The sequence below is a fragment of the Heptranchias perlo genome, unplaced genomic scaffold (genome assembly GCF_035084215.1).
Source record: "Heptranchias perlo isolate sHepPer1 unplaced genomic scaffold, sHepPer1.hap1 HAP1_SCAFFOLD_52, whole genome shotgun sequence".
Taxonomy (NCBI): domain Eukaryota; kingdom Metazoa; phylum Chordata; class Chondrichthyes; order Hexanchiformes; family Hexanchidae; genus Heptranchias; species Heptranchias perlo.
In genome coordinates, this window is record NW_027139537.1 from 3,373,639 (window position 1) to 3,396,725 (window position 23,087).

Sequence of the window (23,087 nt, forward strand, 5' to 3'; positions counted from 1 at the left end):
AATTTCTCAATCCTCGTTTGATATAAAAAAATCCAAGTGGACTGAAGGAGCCCAAGTAATGTCTCTGTTGAAATAGGGAGAGAGGATCGACGGGTAACTGGCGACCAATTAGTCTCCATCAGTAGAGGGCAAACTCCTCGAATCTTTAATTCCACGTCGAATTACTGAACATTTAGAGATACAGGGGATGATCAGGGGAGGCTGGAACTGATACGCTGTGGACAAGTCGTATTTGACAAATTTAATACAGCTTTGTTGTGAGGTGACTTGATAGGTCGATGGAATGTAGCACAGGCGGTGTATATGAGTTTTCAGAAGGTGTTTGATAATGTGTCCACAGGAGGCTTCAGCCGTTTGGTATAAGAGGAAATGTAGCTGCCTGGATAGAAAGTCGATAATGTGTTGAGTTTTCTCCATTTTTGTTCACAGATCCGAACACTGCAATCACTGAGTTCCTGACAAAGTGCGACGATTACCAACTGTTCCAATTGACGAAATTCTACCGGGACAGATTAGAACAGGCGATTGAAGAAGGGGTGGACGGAGTCAGCTCGTTGTTAACGTACGGGAGGCATTTCAGTGGACAGGAACATCGGGTAAGTGGGAGGGACACAGAATGAGTTTGGATTATTTAAACATCACTGAACTAGCAGGGTATCAAATCTCAGAATCATAGAATGTTACAAAATAGAAACAGGTCAAATAATAAAGAAATGGATAAAACTAAAATTACAGTGAATCTGAAACAATGTTACGAAGAGGTGAAAATACCCAGTGGATCGGACAGTGTCTGTACAAAGGACAGGGGAACGGTTCAGGTATAACTCTTGTGTGGACTGAAAACAAAAGGGAATCATTTTTATTGGGAGTGGGAAAAGGAGAGACCAATATATTTATTATTATTCTTTACAGAAAGTCGTTGATCTCGTGGAGAAGGGAAACAGGGCGGACAGTTCCGACCTTCTCCTAAATCTGGTGATGGAGAAAGGCTCTCGGGCCCGAAGGGTGATGTGGGAATCCTTTGTGAAAATGCACCATGTGGTACCAAAGTTGGACAAAATACTGAAAGAGATGCAGGAACTTGGTACAGTAAAATCACACACTGAATTCAATTTCAGATTGAAACACTGCAGAATTTACTATAATATTACACAGATCTGATTTCACGAAAGCTCATTGATTTCAACAGGTCCTGATCCATTTGATTATATGAACATCGGACGAGGTTTATCTGAAATACCCAGTCACCTGAAAGGTAAGTGATGAAATTGAGATTTTAAACCGTTTATTTCACTTCTGAGAATCAGAATGTTTGACTGTAATTGTTTGTTTAGAGATTGTCAGAACCTGGCAATCAGAAGTTCAAAGGGTGGAGGGAACAGAAATGAACCTCGTTTGGATTCGACATCAATACTCAACTATTCTGCGTAGATTCAAGTTACAATTGATAAGATTTTTGACACATCCTGTAAATATGCGGAGATTGCATTTTTTCACTTAATCAAGCTGCTGATTGCGATCACTTGTTAAATCCCCATACACACCTGGCAGGCTCCTGATACACTGAATCCCCATACACACCTGGCAGGATCCTGATACATTGTGAATCCCCATACACACCTGGCAGAATCCTGATATGTTGCAAATCCCCATACACACTTGGCAGGATCCTGATATACTCTAAATCCCCATACACACCTGGCAGGATCCTGATACACTGTAAATCCCCATACACACCTGGTAGGATGAAGATACACTGTCAAACCCCATACACACCTGACAGCATCCTGATACACTGTGTGTCCTAATACAAACTTGGCAGGATCCTGATACACTGTGAATCCCCACACACACCAGGCCGGACGCTGGAACACTGTGAATCCCCATACAAACCTGGCAGTATCCTGATACACTTTGAATTCCCATACACACCTGGCAGGATCCTGATACACTGTGAATCCCGATACACAACCGGCAAGATCCTTGTCTACTTTCAATCCCAATAAACAGCTGGCAGGATCCTGCAACACTGTAAATCCACGTGCACACCTGATCACCTGGCAGGATCCGAATACCCTCTGAAACCCGATACAGACCTGACAGCATCCTGATGCACTGTGTATCCCGGTACTCATCTCGCAGGTTCCTCATACACTGTGATACCCCCTATACCACCAGGCTGGATCCTGATTCACTGTGAATGCCAATACACACCTGGCAGGATCCTGATGCACCGTGAATTCCCATACACACCTGGCAGGATCCCGGTACACTTTGAATCCCTATGCACACCTGACAGCATCCTGATACACTGTGTATCCCCATACACAACTCGCACGAACCTGATACACTCCATATCCCCTGACACATCTCGCAGGATCCCAATAAACTGTGAAACCCCATACACCATCAGGTAGAATCCTGATACACTGTGAATCCCCATCAACATCAGGCAGGATCCTTAAAGACTGTGATTCCCCGTACACACCTGGCGGGATCCTTGTTCAATGCGAAACCACATAAACACTTGGCAGATCCCGATACACTGTGAATCTCCATACACACCTGGCAGCATCCTGATACGCTTTGAATCCCCATTCATACCGGGCAGGATGTTGATCCACCGTGAATATCCGAACACATCTGGCAGTGTCCCGATACACTGCGTCCCCAGACACATCTGGCAGGATCCGAATAAACTCTGAATCCCCATACACACCTGACCATATCCTGATCCACTGTTTATCCCCGTAAACATCTCGCGGAAATCTGATACACTGTGATACCCCATGCACCACCAGACAGGGTCCTGATACACTGTGAATCCCCATACACACCTGGCAGGATCCTGATACATTGTCAAACCCTATACACGCCTAGCAGGATCCTGATACACTGTGAATCCCCTCACACACCCGACAGGATGCTTCTGCACCGTGAATCATCATACACAACTGACAGCACCCTGTTACACTGTTTACCCCCATACACATCTCGAAGGATCCCAACAAACTGAGAAACCCCATACACCACCAGGCAGGTTCATGATACACTGTGATCCACATGGACACCTGGCAGGATCCTGATACACTGTGAATCCCCATACACACCTGGCAGGATCCTGGTACACCGTGAATTCCCATACACACCTGGCAAGGTCCTGGTCTACCTTAAAACCCCATATACACCTCGCAGGATGCTGATGCACTGTGAATCCTCATACACACCTGGCAGGATCGTAATGCACTGTGAATCCTCATACACAAATGGCAGGATCTTGTTACACTGTGAAAACCCTTACACACCTGGCCGGATAGTGATAGCCTGTGAATCCCCATACACATCTGGCAGGATCCTGATACTCTGTGAATCCTCATAGACAAGTAGCAGGATCCCGATACACTGTGAAAAACGATACACACCTGGCAGTATACTGAAACACTGTCAATCCCCATACACACCTTGCAGGATCCTGATACACTGTGAATCCCCATACACACCTGGCAGTATCCTGATACACTGTGAATCCCTATACACACCTGGCAGGATCCTGATACACTGTTAATCCCCATACACACCTGGCAGTAACCTGATACACTGTGAATCCCCATACACACCTGGCAGGATCCTGATACACTGTGAATCCCCATACACACCTGGCAGGATCCTGATACACTGTGAATCCCCATACACACCTGGCAGGATCCTGATACACTGTGATTCCTCGTACACAACTGGTAGGATCCTGATACACTGTGAATTCCCTACACACCTGGCAGTATCCTGATACACTGTGGATTGCCATACACACCTGGCAGGATTCTGATTCACTGTGAATCCCCACACACACCTTGCAGGATCCTGATAAACTGTGAAGCCCCTTGCACACCTGGCAGGATCCTGATAAACTGTGAATCCCCATACACACCTGGCAGGATCCTGATACACTGTGAATCCTCGTACACAACTGGCAGGATCCTGATACACTGTGAATTGCCATGTGCACTAAGCACGATCCTGATATACGGTGAATCCCCGCACACAACTCCAATATGCCCCACGGATGCTTTGGGCTCAGAATTAATGAGGAGTGCTCTTAGCCAGAAGTCACAGTTTAACTGCGCCCCCAAAAATCTGCTCTCAATCACCTGTTGGGAACGAGGTGAGAAATGCGAAAGGTTAAAAATGTTATAATTTCACAGACGTCAAAGTGTTCGATCTGATCTGAGATGATGTGCGGATTTTCACACGAAGGATCATTAATCCGTTGAGAAATGTGAGGGAAAGACAATGTTCAAGGTGATTCGGAAGTTATCGGCTCGCTTCCTAATGGCAGTGAAAGAGAGAACTTATTCCACTCAAAAAATTGTCCTTTAACTCAGAGGTGTTTTAGACCCAATCTAATTTCCCAAAACTGCATTGTATGAAGTTCAAACCAAAATGAAACAACGGAATATAATTACTGGGAAAACATTTGAAAAGAAATGTGAATGTTGTCTGCTCTAACATTACACTGAGTGATGCGGGCAGTATGTGTATTATTAATTCTAATCGGTGATATGACAGGACTGTTATAAAAGCACATTCAATGTAGGTGCAAACGGCTGAAAAAATGTTCGCAATTTCTGAAACACAATATAACAGGAGAATGATTAGAGACAGGAAAAAGCCATTTGGCCCAAATAAGCCTGTCCCTTTCAGAGAGATGACCCCAACGACCCCTCCTCTCAGTGTATCCACAAAATCACGTTCAATTATCTCTTGACCCCACTGACTCTGCCCCTTTTGTGTCCTTGCCAGGATCTCTGGCCCTTTGGATTAGACAATTACCCTGACTTCCCTTCTCTGTTATTAATTATTTTGTTGATTGTGAGCCTGTTTCCTGTTTCTGTTGAGTATATTCAAGAATCAGATCGATAGATTTTTGGACACGAAGGGAATCAATGTATATGTGGACAGGGTGGGCAAGTGGATTTAAGGTAGATCAGCAATGACCTTAATGAATGGCGGCGGAGGCTCGAGGGGCCGTATGGCCTACACCTGCTTCTATTTCTCATGTTCTTACTAATGTTGGGAATTCCATTGAAACATTTCAATCCCGAATTCGCTTGCCCAAACAAAATACACGAAACCCTCTCACCACTCCCTCAACCTAAAGTCCGAATACCTTACATCATCATTCTGATTCTCCTCTGTACCTACAGAATGGCAGTAATCGTTACCTGTGAAAAAGTGATTATAGAAATGTATGTAATACCCCAGATAACCTGCCCGAGTCCTGAATCAACAGCAACTTAACTCCTGCCTATTCAATCTAATCTTCTCCCAATACACACAACACCCCAGATAACCTGCCCGAGTCCTGAATCAACAGCAACTTAACTCCTGCCTATTCAATCTAACCTTCTCCCAAGACACACAACACCCCAGATAACCTGCACCAGTCCTGAATCAACAGCAACTTAACTCCTGCCTATTCAATCTAACCTTCTCCCAATACACACAACACCCCAGATAACCTGCACCAGTCCTGAATCAACAGCAACTTAACTCCTGCCTATTCAATCTAACCTTCTCCCAATACACACAACACCCCAGATAACCTGCACCAGTCCTGAATCAACAGCAACTTAACTCCTGCCTATTCAATCTAACCATCTCCCAATACACACAACACCCCAGATAACCTGCACCAGTCCTGAATCAACAGCAACTTAACTCCTGCCTATTCAATCTAACCTTCTCCCAATACACACAACACCCCAGATAACCTGCACCAGTCCTGAATCAAGAGCAACTTAACTCCTGCCTATTCAATCTAACCTTCTCCCAATACACACAACACCCCAGATAACCTGCACCAGTCCTGAATCAACAGCAACTTAACTCCTGCCTATTCAATCTAACCTTCTCCCAATACACACAACACCCCAGATAACCTGCACCAGTCCTGAATCAATAGCAACTTAACTCCTGCCTATTCAATCTAACCTTCTCCCAATACACACAACACCCCAGATAACCTGCACCAGTCCTGAATCAACAGCAACTTAACTCCTGCCTATTCAATCTAACCTTCTCCCAATACACACAACACCCCAGATAACCTGCACCAGTCCTGAATCAATAGCAACTTAACTCCTGCCTATTCAATCTAATCTTCTCCCAATACACACAACACCCCAGATAACCTGCACCAGTCCTGAATCAACAGGAACTTAACTCCTGCCTATTCAATCTAATCTTCTCCCAATACACACAACACCCCAGATAACCTGCACCAGTCCTGAATCAACAGCAACTTAACTCCTGCCTAATCAATCTAACCTTCTCCCAATACACACAACACCCCAGATAACCTGCACCAGTCCTGAATCAACAGCAACTTAACTCCTGTCTATTCAATCTAACCTTCTCCCAATACACACAACACCCCAGATAACCTGCACCAGTCCTGAATCAATAGCAACTTAACTCCTGCCTATTCAATCAAATCTTCTCCCAATACACACAACACCCCAGATAACCTGCACCAGTCCTGAATCAACAGGAACTTAACTCCTGCCTATTCAATCTAACCTTCTCCCAATACACACAACACCCCAGATAACCTGCACCAGTCCTGAATCAACAGCAACTTAACTCCTGCCGATTCAATCTAACCTTCTCCCAATACACACAACACCCCAGATAACCTGCACCAGTCCTGAATCAATAGCAACTTAACTCCTGCCTATTCAATCTAACCTTCTCCCAATACACACAACACCCCAGATAACCTGCACCAGTCCTGAATCAACAGCAACTTAACTCCTGCCTATTCAATCTAACCTTCTCCCAATACACACAACACCCCAGATAACCTGCACCAGTCCTGAATCAATAGCAACTTAACTCCTGCCTATTCAATCTAATCTTCTCCCAATACACACAACACCCCAGATAACCTGCACCAGTCCTGAATCAACAGGAACTTAACTCCTGCCTATTCAATCTAATCTTCTCCCAATACACACAACACCCCAGATAACCTGCACCAGTCCTGAATCAACAACAACTTAACTCCTGCCTAATCAATCTAACCTTCTCCCAATACACACAACACCCCAGATAACCTGCACCAGTCCTGAATCAACAGCAACTTAACTCCTGCCTATTCAATCTAACCTTCTCCCAAGACACACAACACCCCAGATAACCTGCACCAGTCCTGAATCAAGAGCAACTTAACTCCTGCCTATTCAATCTAACCTTCTCCCAATACACACAACACCCCAGATAACCTGCACCAGTCCTGAATCAACAGCAACTTAACTCCTGCCTATTCAATCTAACCTTCTCCCAATACACACAACACCCCAGATAACCTGCACCAGTCCTGAATCAATAGCAACTTAACTCCTGCCAATTCAATCTAACCTTCTCCCAATACACACAACACCCCAGATAACCTGCACCAGTCCTGAATCAACAGCAACTTAACTCCTGCCTATTCAATCTAACCTTCTCCCAATACACACAACACCCCAGATAACCTGCACCAGTCCTGAATCAATAGCAACTTAACTCCTGCCTATTCAATCTAATCTTCTCCCAATACACACAACACCCCAGATAACCTGCACCAGTCCTGAATCAACAGGAACTTAACTCCTGCCTATTCAATCTAATCTTCTCCCAATACACACAACACCCCAGATAACCTGCACCAGTCCTGAATCAACAGCAACTTAACTCCTGCCTAATCAATCTAACCTTCTCCCAATACACACAACACCCCAGATAACCTGCACCAGTCCTGAATCAACAGCAACTTAACTCCTGTCTATTCAATCTAACCTTCTCCCAATACACACAACACCCCAGATAACCTGCACCAGTCCTGAATCAATAGCAACTTAACTCCTGCCTATTCAATCAAATCTTCTCCCAATACACACAACACCCCAGATAACCTGCACCAGTCCTGAATCAACAGGAACTTAACTCCTGCCTATTCAATCTAACCTTCTCCCAATACACACAACACCCCAGATAACCTGCACCAGTCCTGAATCAACAGCAACTTAACTCCTGCCTATTCAATCTAACCTTCTCCCAATACACACAACACCCCAGATAACCTGCACCAGTCCTGAATCAATAGCAACTTAACTCCTGCCTATTCAATCTAACCTTCTCCCAATACACACAACACCCCAGATAACCTGCACCAGTCCTGAATCAACAGCAACTTAACTCCTGCCTATTCAATCTAACCTTCTCCCAATACACACAACACCCCAGATAACCTGCACCAGTCCTGAATCAATAGCAACTTAACTCCTGCCTATTCAATCTAATCTTCTCCCAATACACACAACACCCCAGATAACCTGCACCAGTCCTGAATCAACAGGAACTTAACTCCTGCCTATTCAATCTAATCTTCTCCCAATACACACAACACCCCAGATAACCTGCACCAGTCCTGAATCAACAGCAACTTAACTCCTGCCTAATCAATCTAACCTTCTCCCAATACACACAACACCCCAGATAACCTGCACCAGTCCTGAATCAACAGCAACTTAACTCCTGTCTATTCAAGCTAACCTTCTCCCAATACACACAACACCCCAGATAACCTGCACCAGTCCTGAATCAATAGCAACTTAACTCCTGCCTATTCAATCTAATCTTCTCCCAATACACACAACACCCCAGATAACCTGCACCAGTCCTGAATCAACAGCAACTTAACTCCTGCCTATTCAATCTAACCTTCTCCCAATACACACAACACCCCAGATAACCTGCACCAGTCCTGAATCAACAGCAACTTAAGTCCTGTCTATTCAATCTAACCTTCTCCCAATACACACAACACCCCAGATGACCTGCCCGAGTCCTGAATCAATAGCAACTTAACTCCTGTCTATTCAATCTAACCTTCTCCCAATACACACAACACCCCAGATAACCTGCACCAGTCCTGAATCAACAGCAACTTAACTCCTGCCTATTCAATCTAACCTTCTCCCAATACACACAACACCCCAGATAACCTGCACCAGTCCTGAATCAACAGCATCTTAACTCCTGCCTATTCAATCTAACCTTCTCCCAATACACACAACACCCCAGATAACCTGCACCAGTCCTGAATCAATAGCAACTTAACTCCTGCCTATTCAATCTAACCTTCTCCCAATACACACAACACCCCAGATAACCTGCACCAGTCCTGAATCAACAGCAACTTAACTCCTGCCTATTCAATCTAACCTTCTCCCAATACACACAACACCCCAGATAACCTGCACCAGTCCTGAATCAATAGCAACTTAACTCCTGTCTATTCAATCTAACCTTCTCCCAATACACACAACACCCCAGATAACCTGCACCAGTCCTGAATAAATAGCAACTTAACTCCTGCCTATTCAATCTAACCTTCTGCCAATACACACAACACCTCAGATAACCTGCACCAGTCCTGAATCAATAGCAACTTAACTCCTGCCTATTCAATCTCACCTTCTCCCAATACACACAACACCCCAGATAACCTGCACCAGTCCTGAATCAACAGCAACTTAACTCCTGCCTATTCAATCTAACCTTCTCCCAATACACACAACACCCCAGATAACCTGCACCAGTCCTGAATCAACAGCAACTTAACTCCTGCCTATTCAATCTAATCTTCTCCCAATACACACAACACCCCAGATAACCTGCACCAGTCCTGAATCAACAGCAACTTAACTCCTGCCTATTCAATCTAACCTTCTCCCAATACACACAACACCCCAGATAACCTGCACCAGTCCTGAATCAATTGCAACTTAACTCCTGCCTATTCAATCTAACCTTCTCCCAATACACACAACACCCCAGATAACCTGCACCAGTCCTGAATCAATAGCAACTTAACTCCTGTCTATTCAATCTAACCTTCTCCCAATACACACAACACCCCAGATAACCTGCACCAGTCCTGAATCAATAGCAACTTAACTCCTGCCTATTCAATCTGACCTTCTCCCAATACACACAACACCCCAGATAACCTGCACCAGTCCTGAATCAATAGCAACTTAACTCCTGCCTATTCAATCTAACCTTCTCCCAATACACACAACACCCCAGATAACCTGCACCAGTCCTGAATCAACAGCAACTTAACTCCTGCCTATTCAATCTAACCTTCTCCCAATACACACAACACCCCAGATAACCTGCACCAGTCCTGAATCAACAGCAACTTAACTCCTGCCTATTCAATCTAATCTTCTCCCAATACACACAACACCCCAGATAACCTGCACCAGTCCTGAATCAACAGCAACTTAACTCCTGCCTATTCAATCTAATCTTCTCCCAACACACACAACACCCCAGATAACCTGCACCAGTCCTGAATCAATAGCAACTTAACTCCTGTCTATTCAATCTAACCTTATCCCAATACACACAACACCCCAGATAACCTGCACCAGTCCTGAATCAACAGCAACTTAACTCCTGCCTATTCAATCTCACCTTCTCCCAATACACACAACACCCCAGATAACCTGCACCAGTCCTGAATCAACAGCAACTTAACTCCTGCCTATTCAATCTAACCTTCTCCCAATACACACAACACCCCAGATAACCTGCACCAGTCCTGAATCAACAGCAACTTAACTCCTGCCTATTCAATCTAACCTTCTCCCAATACACACAACACCCCAGATAACCTGCACCAGTCCTGAATCAACAGCATCTTAACTCCTGCCTATTCAATCTAACCTTCTCCCAATACACACAACACCCCAGATAACCTGCACCAGTCCTGAATCAATAGCAACTTAACTCCTGCCTATTCAATCTAACCTTCTCCCAATACACACAACACCCCAGATAACCTGCACCAGTCCTGAATCAACAGCAACTTAACTCCTGCCTATTCAATCTAACCTTCTCCCAATACACACAACACCCCAGATAACCTGCACCAGTCCTGAATCAATAGCAACTTAACTCCTGTCTATTCAATCTAACCTTCTCCCAATACACACAACACCCCAGATAACCTGCACCAGTCCTGAATCAATAGCAACTTAACTCCTGCCTATTCAATCTAACCTTCTGCCAATACACACAACACCTCAGATAACCTGCACCAGTCCTGAATCAATAGCAACTTAACTCCTGCCTATTCAATCTAACCTTCTCCCAATACACACAACACCCCAGATAACCTGCACCAGTCCTGAATCAACAGCAACTTAACTCCTGCCTATTCAATCTAACCTTCTCCCAATACACACAACACCCCAGATAACCTGCACCAGTCCTGAATCAACAGCAACTTAACTCCTGCCTATTCAATCTAATCTTCTCCCAATACACACAACACCCCAGATAACCTGCACCAGTCCTGAATCAACAGCAACTTAACTCCTGCCTATTCAATCTAACCTTCTCCCAATACACACAACACCCCAGATAACCTGCACCAGTCCTGAATCAATAGCAACTTAACTCCTGCCTATTCAATCTAACCTTCTCCCAATACACACAACACCCCAGATAACCTGCACCAGTCCTGAATCAATAGCAACTTAACTCCTGTCTATTCAATCTAACCTTCTCCCAATACACACAACACCCCAGATAACCTGCACCAGTCCTGAATCAATAGCAACTTAACTCCTGCCTATTCAATCTAACCTTCTCCCAATACACACAACACCCCAGATAACCTGCACCAGTCCTGAATCAATAGCAACTTAACTCCTGCCTATTCAATCTAACCTTCTCCCAATACACACAACACCCCAGATAACCTGCACCAGTCCTGAATCAACAGCAACTTAACTCCTGCCTATTCAATCTAACCTTCTCCCAATACACACAACACCCCAGATAACCTGCACCAGTCCTGAATCAACAGCAACTTAACTCCTGCCTATTCAATCTAATCTTCTCCCAATACACACAACACCCCAGATAACCTGCACCAGTCCTGAATCAACAGCAACTTAACTCCTGCCTATTCAATCTAATCTTCTCCCAATACACACAACACCCCAGATAACCTGCACCAGTCCTGAATCAACAGCAACTTAACTCCTGCCTATTCAATCTAACCTTCTCCCAATACACACAACACCCCAGATAACCTGCACCAGTCCTGAATCAATAGCAACTTAACTCCTGTCTATTCAATCTAACCTTCTCCCAATACACACAACACCCCAGATAACCTGCACCAGTCCTGAATCAACAGCAACTTAACTCCTGCCTATTCAATCTCACCTTCTCCCAATACACACAACACCCCAGATAACCTGCACCAGTCCTGAATCAATAGCAACTTAACTCCTGCCTATTCAATCTAACCTTCTCCCAATACACACAACACCCCAGATAACCTGCACCAGTCCTGAATCAATAGCAGTTCAACTTCTGTCATCGTCTTATTCCTCTCCGTGGCTTCACACTTGCAATAATATTCCTCCAGTGACTACAAGTGCCCACAATACCCCAGGTAACCTGTCCAGGACCTGATACACTAACAGTGGAACTTCTGTCCATTCACAGTCTGTTTCTCTCCCAGTGCCCACAATATCCCAGATAACCTGCCCGAGGTCTGATACAATAACAGTGGGACTTCTGTCCATTCCCAGTCTGTCCCTCTCCCAGTGCCCACAATATCCCAGATAACCTGCCCGAGGTCTGATAAAATAACAGTGGAACTTATGTTCATTCACAGTCTGCCCCTCTCCCAGTGCCCACAATATCCCAGTTAACCTGCCCAGGGTCTGATACAATAACAGTGGAACTTCTGTCCATTCACAGTCTGCCCCTCTCCCAGTGCCCACAATATCCCAGTTAACCTGCCCAGGGTCTGATACAATAACAGTGGAACTTATGTCCATTCACTGACTGTCCCTTTCCTAGTACATAAAATACCACAGATAACCTGACCAAAACATGATGCTATGACAGTAGAACTTCTGTCCATTCACAGTCTGTCCCTCTCCCAGTGCCCACAATATCCCAGATAACCTGCCCGAGGTCTGATAGAATAACAGTGGAACTTCTGTTCATTCACAGTCTGCCCCTCTCCTAATGCACAGAATAACCTATTTCCCATTTCCACAGAGGGTCAGCACCACTGACGGTTTCATAAATTATTCCACTAGAACCTCAAGTTTTGTATACCAGAATCACGTTTGGATTTGTAACGAGGGCAGGGCTGATAGTATTAAGCATCAGAGGGAAAATATCAAGTTCATAGAAGTCTCCATGTTCAGTCAATATTAGCATCAAGTGAGGATTTCAAACTTTTCTCCACCATTATTCACTTTCAAACGAGGTTTTCAGTAACTGAGTTTAATTTCCTGCTCGCACCTCTATTGAAGCTGGGAATTAAATCTCGCAACATTTTACTGAATAGTAAAGTGATATTGAGAATTTGCTTTTATTTCAATACAACTAACATTGATAACCATTCTGTGTCTGTTCTAATTGAAGATGCTCAACAGAAACACAAGGAAAAAATCCGGGTCCAAACTGAAACACTGAGAGTGAACACGATCCTAATAAAGGAGAAGGTTAAGATTTTCCAGCTGGTCACTCTATACACTGAGCTAACGGTCATTTCTACTGTTCGAGATCGGACACTTGTAGAACATGAACTGCTGGCAAGAGGCCGAGACCATGAAGAGTGGAGAGAGAAACATCTCCGGAGAGAACTTGAAAAAATCCGAACTGATCAATTGTTCCAGAGCAGTTTTTCTGGGAGAAAATCCAAATCTGGGAGTTCAGCAGCAGTGAGCGGAGTCGCGGGGATTGGAAAAACAACAATGGTACAAAAGATTGTTTATGACTGGGCCACTGGGAAAATATACCCACACTTTCAATTTGTTTTCAGTTTTAAATTCCGGGATTTGAACGCTATTAACTGCAGAATAAATCTGAGGAATCTGATACTGGATCTGTATCCTTACTTTGGGAATATTCTGGGAGAGCTCTGGAAGAACCCAGAGAGGTTACTGTTTATATTCGATGGTTTAGATGAATTCAAGGACAGTATCGATTTTGCTGATAATCGGAGAAATACAGAACCTCAGTACATGTGCACAGATCCTGAAGACTGGTGTGAAGTGTCTGACATTGTGTACAGTTTAATACAGCACAAGCTGCTCCCAGGATGTTCAGTGCTAGTGACCAGCCGCCCCACTGCATTACATTTATTGGAAAAGGCTGAGATCAGTGTCTGGGCTGAAATCCTGGGATTTGTTGGTGAGGAACGGAAGGAATATTTCAACAAGTTTTTTGAAGATCAGGTGGTGGCAGCAGCTGTTTTCAAACATGTGGAGGAGAACGAGCTCCTGTACACCATGTGTTACAACCCTTCCTACTGCTGGATCCTCGGTCTGTCACTGGGTCCCTTCTTCACACAGAGAGACAGGAAACAGCAGCGAGTTCCCAGGACCATCACCCAACTATATTCCTACTATATTTACAACATTCTGAAAAACCATGGCCGAGAGATTGAATCCCCCCGGGATGTGTTGCTGAAGATCGGTGAGATGGCCTTCACTGGAGTCTCCGAGAAGAAGATTGTGTTTAGAAATGGAGATTTGATCAAGTACAATCTGCAAACTTCCCAGTTCCTGTCTGGGTTCATGATGGAACTTTTGGAGAGAGATGATTCTGCCCAGAGTGTGGTTTACACATTCCCGCACCTCACCATCCAGGAGTTTGTAGCTGCACTCGCACAATTCCTGACTCCAGATCCAGGGGACATCCGGAAACTCCTCAGTGAAGCCCACAGCAAGGAAGATGGGAGATTTGAGATATTTGTCCGTTTTGTTGTTGGTCTCTCCTCCTCACAGTCAGCTCGGCTCCTGGAGGAGTTTCTGGGTCCATTTCTTCATCAAACAATCTGCGGAGTGATTGACTGGGTGAAGGAGAAGGTTGAAGGAGAGATTGGAAACATAGCGAGTGAAACTGGTAAAAGGGACCTCATGAACACATTCCACTACCTGTTTGAGTCTCAGAATCAAACACTGGCTCGGGCCACAGTGGGATCTGTGGAAACACTTACATTTAATGGATTGCGACTGACCCCGATTGACTGTGCAGTGCTGTCTCATATCATTGGACTTTGTGATGCAATAAAACACCTCGATCTGGGGAACTGCTCCATCCAGTGTGAAGGACTCCAGCGGCTGGGACCCGTGCTGCACAAATGCCAGGTGTTGAGGTAACTGTTTATTTGTCTCTAACTGTTAGGCCAATTGTAGAACAATCATGGATTGTATTGTTGCTCCATAATGAAGGGAAACGAACAGTTCAGTTAAACCAGAGAGAAGCAGATTCAACACAAATATGACAAATGATAAGAGGATCGGTTAGTAATTCCCTGAGGACTGGAGAATCTAAAATGGATCCTTGTGAACAAGTCGTGATTTTGCAGTCTTTATCGGATCAGTAAATACAGGTCACTGAAAGAGTCTGAGAATTTAATTGCAATAAATGATATTTATTGCTGTTTTTCTCACTGCCTGAGATGCGTCCATTGAAGAGGCTCTCTCTGACTGTTACTTACCCGCAGACCGACACTAACTGTAGCAGTTTGTGTGTCGGAGCATCCCACCCTCTTACCGAGGTGTGGGGGCAAGTGACAGTCACCGGACTGTCAACGTGTATAGGAGAGGGAAGCTGAAACACCAAACTTTCATTGACAAAGAGCAAAACACAGCTTTCGGGCAGTTAACCTCCAATGGGCGAGCTGAGCTTCCCCCGCAGGACGTCGGTCCGTTATCTTAACTCATCAATGACCCAGCCTTTCACACTCTCCAATACATCCACCATCTCTTCACCCAGCTGGCAGCACTCGTGCCTCTGAGTCACAAGGTCGTGGATTCAAGCCCCTCGCTCATTAATTCAGGCCGACACTTCAGTGGATTTGGAACTAAAATCTGCTGGTAAAAGGGTTCAAATCTACAGGGTTGTGGGATATTAGCCCAGGAGTACAGACACACACCGGCCAGCGGTGGGGCCTCACACACAGCGAGTGGCTCCTGGATTAACCAGGGGAAGTGAACCAGGAATTTCCCATAATCTGCCCCCGGTGTATGAGGCCCCGCTCGGGAAGGGAACTTCAGAAAATTCCCCATAAACTGTCTGGCCCGTTTCACCTGAAATAAATGTAGAGCCAGTTTAATGGGAATAAAGAGAGAGACTCCCCTCCCTATAAACTGTTTGTACAGGGACATTTAAAATTTGTAACTGGACAGAATAAACTCTCCTTGTTATATAAAATCATGTGGGATGGATTTTGCACCAGCAGTTCACGCCGTTTCATAACATAACTCACCCCGAAATATTATGCAGATTAGTATAATACTGCATAAAGTACAGGTAATCACCGTTTTATCATTTAATTCGGGGTAAATCGCCGCATTCCCATAAAATCTGGGATTTAAGAAACAGCAGAAATGAGTCAAGTTTCCCCAAACATGACAGGAACGGTCACTGACCTCCAGGAGGGTAATTCTGATCATCAGGGAATGAGAACAGACTGAGGGACATTTAATGGCTTCACACAGACAGCACTTTATTTATTAAATACATTTCCTGACAGTCCCTGAATACATGCGGAGTTGGGCAGAGTAAGATTAATTGTCAGTGACAGGGAAATCTGGTTATTAATTTCCCGAAGATTTTTCAGTGTTTCCTGTAATATCAGTGAAAATTTGTATCAGATCGGGGATTGGATTCAGTTTGTTTCTCACTCTCTGTCTGTTTGTGTTTAGACTGGGGAGAAATAAACTGGGAGATTCAGGAGTGAAACTATTGTCAGCGGCTCTGAGGAACCAGGACTGTAAAATGCAGGAACTGGAGTAAGTATCAGACTGTGTGAGATTGTGTTAATAATAACTGGATGTCCAACACGGTACATTAATGTCAATATAAGTAATAATAATACAAATAAAAACTGGGAATTTACTCTGATTCCTGTTATCTCTGCTCGTCTCTGTCTCTCTCTCCTCACTCTGATCTCCAGGTTATGGTACAACGGTCTCACAGATTCTTGCACCGAGGATCTCTCCTCCGCTCTCAGTGCAAACGGGTCACTGACGGTTCTGGACTTGAGTAACAATAAACTGGGAGATTCAGGGGTGAAACTACTGTCTGCGGCTCTGAGGAACCCGGACTGTAAAATACAGAAACTGTGGTAAGTATCAGACTGTATGAGATTGTGTTTATAATAACTGGATGTCGAACACTGTACATTAATGTCAGTATAAATAATAATATTACAAATAAATACTGGGAATTTACTTAGACTCCTGTTATCTCTGTTCGTCTCTCTCCTCTCTCTCTCTGATCTCCAGGTTATGGGGTAACGGACTCACAGATTCTTGCACCGAGGCTCTCGCCTCCGCTCTCAGTGCAAACCGGTCACTGACTGTTCTGAATCTGAGTAATAATAAACTGGGAGATTCAGGAGTGAATCTGCTGTCTGCGGCTCTGAGGAACTCGGACTGTAAAATACAGGAAATGCGGTAAGTATCAGACTGTGTGAGATTGTGTTTATAATAACTGGATGCTGAACACGGTATATTAATGTCAGTATAAGTAATAAGAATGCAAATAAATACTGGGAATTTACCCTGATTCCTGTAATTTCCCTCTCTCTCTGATCCCCAGTCTGTATGGTAACGATCTCACAGATTCTTGTACCGAGGATCTCGTCTCCGCTCTCAGTACAAACCGGTCACTGACGGATCTGTCCCTCGGATCAAACTCCTTCACAGACCGATCTGTCCCCCCTCTCCGCTCCCTCATACTGACCCGCAGGAGTCTGGAGTGGATCGGGTGAGTTTTGTGTTAATGTTTAATGTAATGAATAAAATATCAATATGATTCAGTCCCTTTTATGGGTAATATTTGTCTGTAATTATTATTGAAATATTAACCCCAGTCTCCCTGGAATTTACACGGTTGTTCAATCTGTTTATTTCCTATTTAATCTTTAATCTGTTTCAGGCTGAGTGGGAATCGGTTCAGTCCAAATGGAAGGAATCAGCTGAAGTCGCTGCAGGGAACGAGACCCGGACTGAGTGTGGAAATGTGAACATTTGAATTTATAACCATTCCTGGTCTCATTATATGAACATTTCAATTTATAACCATTGCTGGTCTCATTATATGAACATTTCAATTTTTAACCATTCTTGGTCTCATTACATGAACATTTTTGGCCGATTCTCTGTCCCTCCCCTTTAACCGGCCGCGCTCCAGGTTTAAATCCGAACGGCCCTTTAACGGTTTCCAGCTCGAGCTGAGCGAGCGTCGTCTCCCATTGTGACGTCAGAGGCCCAGCGACAGGGTCACGAGACTCAGTCACCCGGTCCCCCAGCGCTGATTCTGCCGGATATCCGGGGCTGGATGGTCCCCAATGGGGCACTGGGTAAATGTACAGACAGGAAGGGCCCAGGGTGGGGCTCAGTCTGGGCTGCAGTGGGACACTGGGTCAATGTACAGACAGGAAGGGCCCAGGGTGGGGCTCAGTCTGGGCTGCAGTGGGACACTGGGTCAATGTACAGACAGGACGGGCCCAGGGTGGGTCTCAGTCTGGGCTGCAGTGGGACACTGGATCAATTACAGACAGGAAGGGCTCAGGGTGGGGCTCAGTCTGGGCTGCAGTGGGACAGTGGGTCAATGTGCAGACAGGAAGGGCCCAGGGTGGGGCTCAGTCTGGGCTGCAGTTGGACACTGGGTCAATGTGCAGACAGGAAGGTCCCAGGGTGGGGCTCAGTCTGGGCTGCAGTGGGACACCGAGTCAACATTGGATCAATGTTGATCGGAACACCAGGGACTCCCCATCTCTTCTTGTGTTATTGTTGCTGCATCTGTTCCGTCCACTGAAGGTGACAGAGGGAACCCTGGTTTAACATCTCATCGGTGAAAGCAACAGTCTGTGGCAAATAAAATCAGGCGGAGTGGACACCGAGCTTCCAATTCGCTATCGCTCGTTGTGCTCTGATGCCCGAGGTGAATTTATGCTCTCATCTCTTGCCTCAGCTGGCGATCGAATGGGGTTAAATTGTCTCGCCAATCTGCAGCCGTGTCAGACACTGATCTAACCTATAATGTGATAATCAGTGATCCAGCTGATGCTGAATTCCGGTGATCCTCTCAGCTGCTTTTACAATTGGTTATTCATTGTGTTAATTATCTGCCTATTAATTATTTATTATTAACATTGTTAGGTGGCTCTGTTTATATGTAATTATTATTGTTATACTCAATGGCTAAATAATGATAATTATGAATTCCAAGTTAATAAAACATTGTTGTGCATGATTTGCTGTCTGACTTCTCCTTTGAAGATTTGGTAAGAAAGCGTTAATCCATTCACTCAGTCGCTTGTGGCCATCCTAATTAATGGTCGGTGAGGTGAGCTGATCAATCTGAACTGCGAGATGTTGGACAGTTCAGGGTGCAATATTTTGCATCATTCAATTCTGGACATCGGTCACAATCGAACAGGAACATGTTAAACCGAGGCCCCAAAACCAGGTCCCAGAGAGGAAATTAAACCCCAGGGCAATAAACAGGTGGGACCTGTTTGGGTGCAGCCTGTGGAGGTGGCCCCGGTCGGTCCCCTCTGGGGGAGGCCTCGGTCGGTCTTCTATGGGGGAAACCATGGTCGGTCCCCTCCTGAGGAGACATCGGTCGGTGCCCACTGCGGGAGTCCTCGATCAGTCCCCTCTTGGGGAGGTCTCGGTCGGTCCCCTCGGGAGGAGCCCTCGGTTGGCCCCCTCTGTGGGAGGACTCTGTCGGTCCCCTGTAGGGGAGGCAATAGGCACCCCAGTGGGATCCCAGAGTTGCAGTCTTTATATTTGGACTGCCACCACAACAACTACTAGTGCAAAAACAAATACTTATATACATAATATATATTATTTATGTGTATTTACACACGACCAGCAAGGTGGCAGCTTGGACAACACAACGGAAAATACGGCGGCCATCCTGCACAAAATGGCGGCAACGAAGGCGGCCTTCTTGGACAAAACGACCGCAAGTGGGGTGGCCATCTTGGGCAAAATGTAGCGAGTGCGGCAGCCATCTTGGACAAAATGGCGGAAAATACCGCGCAGAATGTCCCCAGTGATACCACAGTGACCGTACAATGATCCAGTGACACCAGAGCGGACTCAATCACCCCAGTGTGATCCCAGACTGCACCCAGAGATCCCACAGTGCACCCAGTCACCCCAGAGTGATCCCGGAGTGCACTAGGGACCCCAGAGTGCACCCAGTCACCCCAGAGTGATCCCAGAGTGGCAGGATTTATATTTAGACCACCACCACAACAACTACTACAATAACAACAACTTGTAGTTATAATATATAATATATATATATCTGCTATGTATAAATGTATTTACACACGGCCAGCAGGGTGGCATTTTGGACAAAATGGCGGCAAGTACGGCGGCCATCTTGGACAAAATGGCGGAAATTACCACGCAGATTGTTGACAGTGATATGACAGTGACCCCAGAATGTCCCAGTGAACACACAGTGACTCCAGAGCGCACCTCGTCACCACAGAGTGATCCCAGAGTGCACCCAGTCACCCCAACCTGATCCCAGACTGCTCGCAGTATCCCAGAGTGAATGTAATCACATCAGAGTGTTCCGAGAATTCACCCAGTCACCCGAGATTGATCGCAGAGTGCGCCCACGGATTCCAGAGCGCACTCAGTCACCCCAGAGTGATCCCAGAGTAGCAGTCTTTATATTTAGACCACAACTACACAAATTGTATTTCAAAGATATGTATCATATATATATATATATATATATGACATATATATGTGTATTTACACACGGCCAGCAGGCGGCAAATACGTTGACAATCTTGGACAAAATGGCGGCAAGTAATGCGGCCGTCTTGGACAAAATGGCGGCCAGTACCCCTCACAGCGTCCCCAGTGATCCCACAGTGACCCTACAGTGAATCCAGAGTACACCCATTGATCCCAGAGTGCAACGATTCACACCAGAGTGATCCCAGAGTGCACCCAGGGATAACAGAATGCACCCAGTCACCTCGGAATGATCCCAGAGTAGCAGTCTTTATGTTTAGACCACCACCACAACAACTAGTACTATAAAACAACAACCTGTATTTATAACATTTATATATAAATATGTTTGTATTTACACACGGACCACATGACGGCAAGTACGGTAGGTATCTTGGACAAAATGGCGCCAAGCACCGTGGCCATCTTGGGCATAATGGCCGGAGGTATGACGGTCATCTTGGACAAAATTACGTCGAATACAGCAGCCACCTTGGATGAAATGACTGAAAGCACCTCAAGGCTGTTGGACAGGAATGGGAGGAGGCCATTCAGCCCTTTGAGCCTGTTACACAGTAACAGGATGCCAATCAGCCCCTCAAGCCTGTTAGGTCGGAACAGGATGAGGCTTTTCAGCCCTTGGAGCCTGTTATACAGGAACTGGAGGACATGCAGCCCCTCAAGCCGATGACACTGGAACAGGACGAGGACATTTCGCCCCTCAAGCCTGTTACACGCGTACAGGAGGACAATCGACCACTCAAGCCTGTCTGATTGCAACAAGAGTAGGCCAATCAAACCGTCAAGCCTGTTACTCAGGAAGAGGAGGCCAATCAGCCCAATTAGCCCTTGATGCAGGAACTGAAGGCCATTCAGCCACTCGAGCCTGTTACACTGGAAAAGGACGAGGCCATTCAGCCGCTCGAGCCTATTAGGTAGGAACAGGATGAGGCCATTCAGCCCCTCAAGGCTGTTACATAGCAACAGGTGGAGGTCATTCAGCACCACGAGCCTGTTACATAGGAACAGGAGTGCACAATTCAGCTCCTTGAACCTGTTCCGCTATTCAAATAGATCATGACTGAACTGTATCTTAACTCCATCTACCCTCCTTGGTTCCTGAATCCATAATACCCTTGGCGAACAAAATTCTATCAGTCTCCGTTTTGAAATGTCGTATTGACCCTCCGCCTCAACAGAATTTTGTGGGAGAGAGTTCCAGATTTCCACTACCCTTAGTGTGAAGAAGTGCTTCCTGACATCACCCCTGAACGGCCGAGCTCTAATTTTAAGGTTATGCCCCCTTGTTTTGGACTTCCCCACAAGAGAAAATAGTTTCTCTCCATCGACCCTATCAACTCCTTTAATCATGTTAAACACCTCGATTAGATCACCCCTTAATCTCCTATATTCAGAGGAATACAAGTCCAGACGATGCAACCTGTCCTCATAATTTAACCCTTTTCGCCCCGATAAAATTCTGGTGAATCTGCACTGCAGCCCTTCCAAGGCCAAAATATCCTTCCTGAGGGTCAGTGCCCAGAACTGAATGCAGTCCTCCAGATGGGCTCGAACCAGAGCTTTGTACAGCTGGAACATAGCTTCCACCCCTTTATATTCCAGCCCTCTTGAAATACAGGCCGACATTCTATTAGCCTTTTCAATTACTTTTGTAACTGTCCACTAGCTTTTAATGATTTCTGTACTTGGACCCCTAAATCTCTCTGCTCATCCACAGTTCCGAGCTCCTCACCATTTAGAAAACTCTCTGAACTATCTTTCTTAGATCCGAAATGGATGACCTCACATTTCCCCACATTGAACTCCATTTGACACAGTTTTACCCACTCACGTAATCTCTTAATGTCCTGGGAATGCTTGGTGCTTTTGTTTGGTTGGAGAATGCTTTATATCAGATCGTTATTTTTAAAAGATTTCAATTCATTTGTAATTTGTATTTTTTGAACAAGATCATTATTCCCCGATCAGTAAAATGTCCGTGTTTTTCAGATAGTGGCGACAGTTCAGAGATAGTTGCCTTTTTGCCAACTTTAATGAAGTGAAATTTTGCTGATTTAAAATCAGCTGTATTTCTAAGCTTGATAACTCCCAATGTCTCAGTGTTTCCGCTTGTCCTGATATCAATGTAACATTTGAAGGGCTCCAGGTAATGAACAGTGAAACCCCTTTAGATTATCTCAGCTCACTCGT

The 23,087-nt window shown here is 45.2% G+C and overlaps 1 protein-coding gene across 1 annotated transcript; it reads left to right on the top strand.

The window, feature by feature from the left end:
* Positions 1 to 1,205: 1,205 nt before the first annotated feature.
* On the top strand, positions 1,206 to 19,352 carry LOC137314513 (NACHT, LRR and PYD domains-containing protein 3-like). Its single transcript, XM_067979826.1, has 7 exons — positions 1,206 to 1,255; positions 13,513 to 15,250; positions 16,806 to 16,892; positions 17,057 to 17,227; positions 17,388 to 17,558; positions 17,704 to 17,871; positions 18,043 to 19,352. The coding sequence occupies exons 1-7, from the start codon at positions 1,210 to 1,212 to the stop codon at positions 18,128 to 18,130; spliced, it is 2,469 nt and encodes an 822-aa protein (XP_067835927.1). The 5' UTR covers positions 1,206 to 1,209; the 3' UTR covers positions 18,131 to 19,352.
* Positions 19,353 to 23,087: the final 3,735 nt, after the last annotated feature.